Raw genomic sequence first — 8,566 nt, 5'->3', positions numbered from 1 at the left:
AGCATTTCAGTCCAAACTAAAGCTAAAGGTACCCATTTAATTTATTTATTGATGATTTATCTGTTATTGTTATTGTTAATGTTTATTGAATTTTAATATTTTTATACACATTGTATAATTCGCCATAGATTTTTTCCGTTTATTAAATTAGACTTTGAATAAAAGACAGCGATTTATAAAGTTTTTCGAACATAAATATTTTTAGAAAAAATGTTGGTCGCCGTATCAAAGTTAAAAAATCTATATATATAGGGAAATATTGCTGTTCAGGGTTGTAATTTCTGTTTCACTTTGTCCCTATTTAAAAAACACGTAATTTTGATTGTATAATGTTTGAAGCCAAATTGTTTTGTTCCAAGCCTTGAAAAAATCAGCAAACTTTTTTCTTACTCCTAGTAAAAGAAGTCAGTAGAGTTTAAAGTTAATTTAATTTTTAAATTAGGTATTTAATATTTTATTATTTTAACTTTCTTATTAGAGGACACATAACTATTACATCGTACATTTACGTTTGTAAAAATATTACATTAATAAAAAGTAACTTTAACAATCTGATGTTGCAAAGAACGGCATGTCAGATTTCGCAACAACCGATGGATTTTCACCCAAAACTAAAAAAAGAGTTTTAATATTTTATTTGCAACAGTTTTAATTGATTGTTAAAACCCAAAAATCAAATTCTTGAGAAAAGGTTTAGGAACAGTTTTATTTGGAATGTATGTAATTCTTTATTGCGTTGAATGTCAGAGATAAGGGACCAAGTCCATACATTTATTGCATGGAGAAAAAGGATTCACGTTTTGAAAAAATCTCCATTGCAAAAAAACAAATATTGCGAATTAAGTAATTTTGTTAATAAAGTGTTTTCTGGATGAGTCGGAATTGCGGCTACAATATAATTTTATTTGGAAAATTGCAATTTTTTGCAAATATTTTATATTTCTAGAAAATGGCCGCGAATGCGGTAAAGTAACATGGTGCACCGTGCACTCGATAAGATTTTTGTAATTTTATTATACTCTTAAATTGAGATTACATTTTTAAAAAGTTGTTAAGTTAACACTTGTCTCTTCAATCCAGAAAATTTGTTTACTTCATAATTAAATTAAATTGGTACAGACGTTGTCCCTAACTGATTCTAATTGGAGCCCATTTAACGCCTGACCCCACTTTGTATATTTTCAAGTAATCTAAACATGACCTCATGCAGATGTTCGCTTTGATTGATCAATCTAAAATTAACTTGCTTAATAACTTCCATATTAACGAACGTTATTTTAACTACGAAGGCTCCGGGGGCTTATAGTACAGTTTGGAACCAAAGCATCGTTCGTTCTATTTCTATCCAGAATGACTCAATGCTTTAGGTGACTGAACACACGCATAGGTTTCCAATTTTTAACGTGAAAGTGACGTCAAGCCCCGCCTCTTGGTAGCCGTTTGTGAGTAAGAAAATGTGTGCATTATTTTCGAAACTGTATCCAAAGTATGAACGCGATCATAAACCATACCGGCGGTGTTTGTGGTGCCTGTGTAGTGCTTGTGATAGTGTTTCAGTGCGTTTTGTGCGGTTTGTGTTAGTTTTAAGCAGTTGTTTGCAGCCGCATAAAACATGTTCAGTCGCAAGTAATATTAGCAACATTTTCATCAAGTTAGTATTCCTTGCTTAGACTGAACAGTGTTTTATGCGGCTTTATTTGAACAGATTAGACCCAATCCTATTATAAATAATTTTGTTAAAGTTCCAAGTGACCCATATTTTTCATAGATTTATTTACTAACCTAGCACAATACTTATTTGATAACTATTTTGTTGGAAACGGCGGAAATAAGGATTTTATTATAAAAGGTCAGACTGGTTGGCGAACGCTGATTTATTCGTATGTTTTGGAGTTACTCCAATACTTGATCAGTGGGAGCAGTTTTGGAAGTAATTTACTTTGTCTGTGACAGTAACACGTTTTGAAGTGAAGTTTTAACAATTTTTCCATGTAAATAAATTTGTTTTAGTTGTCAATGTTGATTTTTTTATTCAATGTCCTCATTCCTTTTAGTACTTTTAGGTTTTTTCGACAGCTTTCACCTGAGTTTTGCACACGTCCCATCGGCCAGAACCAAATATAGTGAGCAACATAATCTACACAAAGTTTAAAATAGTAAACTGTGCGCACGTCCCCAAAGTTATTTAGAGTTTTCCCTGTGATTATACTTCGGCAACGTTAAAATAACAGGAGAATAATTGTTGGCACGTTTCCAATTTGTATTCCAAAACTGCTCTAAGCGAAGCAAAGCTCAACATTTTGCATTTTTTTGAAAATGGCATAGGTAAATGATTAATAGCTTGTTTATCTGACCCAATTTGGCCAGGTTGAGCTGAATTTCTTGGCAGGTAATTTCAGTTTTGTCCCCTTTCACGTTGGCTTGCACTCAAAATCTTTTCTGTGCAAATAGATCAAAATTTCTAGATTATACTCAGCCAAATGCTCCTTTTAAATGTCATTTAGTTCTGTGTAATAATCGTATTAACTATCTGTTTACTTTATTTAGAAACTGTATTTGCTCTTGACTCAAAACCTGCCAGGTGAATCATTTCAGAAGCTACCTGTGATAATTGATGTTGGGATTTTCAAAACACTTCATTAGTCATTAGCAAGACATGACAAATTGCCATTAAAAAAACATGTTTTGAATCATTTAGTTTGGGTTATTAGTCATTCACTGGTCATTTGGCAAAAGCGTCTGCCAAAAAATTGCGCACGAGACCTAGTTTTTTAGTGTGTTTTAAGATATTTTGTGTTGGCATATATAATATGACTAATTGATGTCTGTTAGATGTAGAAATGTAGTTCAACTCAATTTACAAAAAAATGTCATCATGAGACAACTGAAACCTTGATGGTGATTCTAATATATTTAGGCATACACCAACATTACTTTTGAAAAGCCGTTTTTGCAAAATCCCGCAAAACGAGTGCTAAAAATTGCGTTCATTGAAACGCTTTTAATTTCGTTGAGCCCAAATAGTTTCGCTTCGAAATAAAGATTCCAATTAAAATTCTTTATCACCTTAAAATAAAAGCTTAAACGTTTTAAACTTTAAAGCTTTTCTGTGGATCGTATAACTGACGTTGGAGAATGCCCATTATATATTCAATTATTCAAAACTGACCGCGACTGAATTCGACTTTTTTAGCCTGAGTTTTCAATCATATGAACTTTCAAACAAACGTATTAAATAGATGAAACGTAATTTTTTCTTAGAAGCCCTTTGAGAAATTTGACTCTATTTCACGGCGCTGCTGTAAAACGGTTTGATTGAGAATTTCCTCAGCTGATTTTTATATTTAGATTATGTAAAACCATTGTATCAACTAAAAACTTCAAATATAAACCGTGATCTTCAATATTTAATGAAAATCTTTTTACGAAACCTGAATTAACTCCTACAAAGCTTCAAGCACTAAACATGCTACTTAATATTGAAATAATTGAGAAAAATTACATTTTCTCTAAATAAAGAAAAATAAATGCACGTTATTTTCAGCGGTAAAAGTTGTGCTGTTTCTATTTCCAGCTTATAAGAACTTCACAGGAGGCATTTATCGTATTCAATCGTTTCATTGCACGAAGCGTAACGGAATCTAAGTGTTGTGTCTGAAAGTCTGAACTAAAAACTCTATTCCAGATGCATTTATGTCTATTAAATTTTAAGCTGCCGACACGTGCGCGTCCAAAACCGTCGTAAATCTGCGTGCCATTTGACTCATCTAAAATATTTATAAGATCCGAATCTATTTTTGAAGATACTGGGAGTGTTTGCCTTGTGTGTGTCACTTGAAACGCAGGGTTTTTAACAATAGCGATTTATTAAACAAAATTATGCAATAATGAAATATACAGTTCTATGGCCTACAAATTAAACAAGGAATAAAGCCGTTCAGCATTTTGTTTAGTGCCAAAAGCTTTACTTCAATCCTATGTAAACTAAATCACTTGGAACCTTAACTCTAGCCGTAATGTCTTAACAAAGATATTCCACCACCAAAAACTTCAGTCCGTGAAAATAATTCTGGAAGGGCTGTTTTTCTTTTCAGTCCAGTGATTTTTGGAATTACTATGTTAAATCGAACAACATTAAAAGCTTCAAGTAATTATAAAGAAGCAACAAGGAAAAAACTAAATAACGTCTTGATAAATAAAGCACGAACTAAATAAAATATAATGAACCAAATAAAACTTCTAATTGACTATCTTTGTTGGGTGATTTTAAAATTTGATATGATATTGGTCCTTTAGTAAACGTTCTAGAGTCAGCTGGAGGTGAACTTCAATTTATCAAATATACAAAGCTGTCCTCCTTTTTGCTGTAAGACTGGAGGATGGAAAATAAAAGCAGCACCTCCAATAGGACAGTTTACAAAAACAAAACTAAAACACAGCTGATAACTTATTTCTTACTTTTGACGATAAGTTTGGCGGACTGTTCTACGGAGCCTGCTGATGAGGTGGCTCGGCATGCGAATACCCCAGAATCTTCTTCATAGGTGGTCGAGATGAGAAGGATGGCATTGCTACCTTCTTGGATCATCTGAAACAAGGAACGATTCTTATAATAGTGGCTTTTACGTTGAAGATAGTTTATACAAAAACCACACAGGTGAAACAGTGCTCAAATTAATTCTTCGATAGGTTGTTTTTAATTCAGTATAAACAAGAGTATATTTTCTATAAAAATCGATGTGAAATTAAAAATATTTTTTTTAGTGCAGCTCAATATTGCAAACGAGCAAACTGGCTGGAGATGCAGGTAATTGATTAATTACGTTCATGAAGCGTGATGAGCCCAAAAAACGCATAATTTAAAAGGAAACAATAACTGATGCACAAATATTATTTTAAGTAATCCGGGTAATCCGGGGCCTATTTTTCGAATAGCGTTATACATAAAGGATACATTTTCCTATTATTCATTCTCTGGTATGTAAAGATGATCCTTTTTCGAAAGCCAATGATAAACCGAATTGAAATCGCTGCATCCAATGTAATTCTAATATTATCCACAATCTAATCGATAATACCCCTAAACAAGAGATATTATCACTTTTGAAAATATTGTTGCAACATCCGAATGAAAGAGTTTGATTTTAGAAATGATGAATAGTTCAAAAGTTAAAAGATTTTTGGCAATCTTTTTAAGATCGTCAACATGTCAACGCATTTTTAAATTATTAAAAACGATGGCACAAATTATGCGTGTACGTTCGAGTTCCGTAAAGTACCATATTTTGAAAAACTTTATTCAACGATCTACAGTAAATGCCAAAAAATCCTTCTTTTGAGATAAAATGAGGTGTGAATTGAATTGAAATCCTTTGGCAATTGATCTTTGCAGGAGTTAAAATGTATTTTTAAAAACTGTTTATCTGTATCATCTCATTCCTGGAAACTTTTTGGAATAGAACTGTTCAGTCGAATTACTCACATGTGTTCAATTAAATGTATTTTTACGCTAATTGCATGTGGCAAGCAAACTTCTAAATTTTTGATGTTTGAAGTGCTGAAAATGTTTTTCAACTGAAGGTTTTAATTAAGTAAGATATTTCAAACCCAAAATATGAACGTTGAGTATTTGAAGTAGAAATTGATCAAATTTGAAAAAAATAAGCTCACCTGGAAGTCTGGTGATTCTGGTATAAGGAAGCCCTCTCTCAGCCATTGGATGGTAGGTTTAGGTTTCCCAGCGATGGAAGTCTTAAATTGAGCTGGACTACCCTCAGGCACGATCACGTCTTTCATTGGTGTTAAACTAGGAGCTAGCTCTTGAGTTTCAGGTGCAAGAACTCGTAATTTTGCTTGAGCTGTAACTGTTCCAGCCGGATTTTCGGCTACGCACTTGTAGACTCCTTCGTCCTCAGGAAATGCTTCGGAGATTCTCAATGTACAGTAGTCACCCTCTTTGCTCATCTGGAAATATCTGGATGGTTTGATCACTTTGTCGGCTTTGAGCCATTTTGCAGATGGTGTAGGTTTGCCGGTGATTTTGCACTTGAAAGCCACTGCTTGGCCTTCGCGGATGTTCTGGTCTTTAAGTGGTTCCACGATGGTTGGAGGTTTTTCTGTTCCAGGAGTGGTGGGCTTTGAAGGCTTTTGTGGGGCAGTAGGCGATAGTACTGTAAGGTCAGCTTCGCAGCGCGCTTCGCCTGATTGGTTCATTGCAACGCATTCATATTTGGCAGTGTCTTCGGGAACCAGTTCAATTATCAATAAAGTGTACAAGTCGTCTTCTTCCAAAGTCTTGTATCTGATATCGGAAGTGATCTTCTTTCCATTCTTCAGCCAGTAAACATCTATGGGTTTAGTGCCGTTGATTCTGGCATCAAAGCGTACAAGCTGACCGGCACTAGCCGATGTTGATTGGATGGTGGTGGCGAAATTTGGTGGAATTATTCCGCCTCTGCCTTGTCGCCGTCTTTCTTGAACCACTAAGTTGGCACTGCATTTGGCAGTCCCTCCGCGGTTCTCAGCAATAACGCTGAACACTCCAGAGTCTTCCATAAAGACTTGTCTCAGCACCAAAATGGACTTAGTGCTGAAGGTGTAAATCTTCAAGTCTGGCGAGCTTGTAATAGGGAAGTCTTCTCGGAACCAAGTTACTTTAGGTAGCGGATCTCCGTCGAATTCAACTTCGAATCTAGCAGAATCATTTTCAAATGCCCTGCAGGGTTGTATTTTCTTGGTAAACAGCGGTGGGTTGGTTGGTAGCACTTGTCCTTGCACCAGGAGCTCTTGAGTTTTAGCCTTGTGTTCCACATCAGTGGTTTCAGTGGCTGTGATGTTGCGAGTAATCTCCAAATCTCCTTGACGTTCTTTTTGAGTTTGCTTTTGCTTAGTAACGTAAACTTCTCGTCCATGTACTCCAGATTCTGTGGGCCCTGGAGGATACGCTCCTGACTTGGAGTCGATTTCGTATTCGATTTGCATTTCTTCTTTGGATTTATCGGTTTTCCTGAGGGAAACTTGGTCTTTGTGTGGCGTGATCTTTGCTGGTTCTGCCTTGGGTAGTCTGGGAATTGACTGAAGTTGGGGCCTTTCAGGTACTTGTTCCCTAGTCAAAAGAGTTGGTTTAAAACAACAGCTTTTTGTTATGCAGTGTTTATACTTACAAGTTGTCTTGATATTGTTGGGCCATTCCTCTGGCCAAGGAACTGCTTACAATTTTCTCCCCGGGAATGGTAATTTGATGGGAGGCTTCACGAAGTCGCACTTCTTTGCTAACTTGTTCATTTTCGAGTTGTTGAATTTTTGTGTAATACTCTTCTCCCTTCTTCGACTTGATATGCTTTTGCCATTCAGTTTCGGGTTCAGAGTATTCTTTCGATTGGACATGAACTCCTGAGACGTTCAATCCAGATTCTCGGAGCGTACTGTTGCGTTCGTCGAATACTTTCTCTAATTCAGTTTCTTGACGCTCTTTTTGATATTGAGATAGTTCTAGGTCATACCAAGCTACAGGTAAATAGTAAAGTGTTATTAAATTACTCGTGGTGTTGTGCGATTAACATGTAACATGACACACAAATAGCAAGCTGAGTAGGTACAATGCAAAATAGCTCTTCTAGAAAATTTAATGAGAGACATTTTGTCCGCTTTTCAGAAAGTTTCTTATAGGTTTCACTGCAAGTAAAGCTGACAAGCATGCGAAACTACACGAACATTTACGACATAAAATAGCATACCTGATTCAAACTTCCTTTTGTGCAGAAAGCATAAAAACATCCGCAGATGATGCCTCGAAGCAGATAGAAAGATAGGATTGAGGACGGGAGGAAGAAGAAAAATGAAAACATTTGGGAATCAAGTTTCTAGAAGAGGGTTTCTGATATCTAGTGATCGGTATGTGGAGGTTGTCTAAATGTTCAAATGAAACGAGTTCTCAATTTGAGGCAAATTTGAGGAACATGTGGGAGTTGACGAGTATTAGAGCGATTTTTAGGTATACAACATGTGCTTGGCTTGCAAATTAATGGTCAAATAGTGCATCGTGTAAAGAATGTTTAGTATTTTCAGTCATGTAAAAAATGCAAGTAATGATTTATACAAACATTTACATCAACGCATATCTGAACGATCTTCTGTGTAAATCATTACCCAAAATATGTTTGTGCTAAAGTCTTGTTTGGTAAACTTACGCCTAGGCGAGTTCTTAAGCACGCCTCTGTAATCGTCTTGTCTTGGTATGATTTTCAGTTCTGTTTCCGCAATGGCTTCGCCCACAGAACTTCGGGCAATAACTTCGATCTTTCCAGTGTCGTACTGCCGGGTTTTTGGGATGTCCATATGGTACATACCATCATATGTTAATTTGTAACGGGATCCGTTTACTACAGTGTGTCCGTTGATAAGCCACATTACCTGAAAAAAAAATTAAAATATTATAGATTTATGTTAAAGTTCGATCTTGATTTATGTTAAAAATCGCTAAGAGGATCTTGTAGTTATAAAGTCGGAAGTAGTTTGTACTACAACCAGCAAGTCGTAGAAGTAATCAGTCAATGAATTTTAGATT

General features: G+C 35.4%; 1 protein-coding gene across 1 annotated transcript in view; it reads right to left on the bottom strand.

Annotated features, from left to right (window-relative positions):
• The window catches only part of LOC109536993 (titin), a 109,665-nt gene that overhangs the window by 77,028 nt on the left and 24,071 nt on the right, over positions 1–8,566 (bottom strand). The window contains exons 20-23 of the mRNA XM_048666015.1: positions 8,190–8,412; positions 7,164–7,506; positions 5,671–7,105; positions 4,459–4,588 (exon numbers count right to left, since the gene is read on the bottom strand). Coding sequence (XP_048521972.1) covers positions 4,459–4,588; positions 5,671–7,105; positions 7,164–7,506; positions 8,190–8,412 — 2,131 coding nt within the window. The remainder of the gene's footprint in view (positions 1–4,458; positions 4,589–5,670; positions 7,106–7,163; positions 7,507–8,189; positions 8,413–8,566) is intronic.

Source organism: Dendroctonus ponderosae, unplaced genomic scaffold (assembly GCF_020466585.1).
Source record: "Dendroctonus ponderosae isolate FM_Combo_2020 unplaced genomic scaffold, Dpon_F_20191213v2 Dpon_F_20191213_4, whole genome shotgun sequence".
NCBI lineage: Eukaryota > Metazoa > Arthropoda > Insecta > Coleoptera > Curculionidae > Dendroctonus > Dendroctonus ponderosae.
This window is presented reverse-complemented; position numbering and strand designations above follow the sequence as displayed.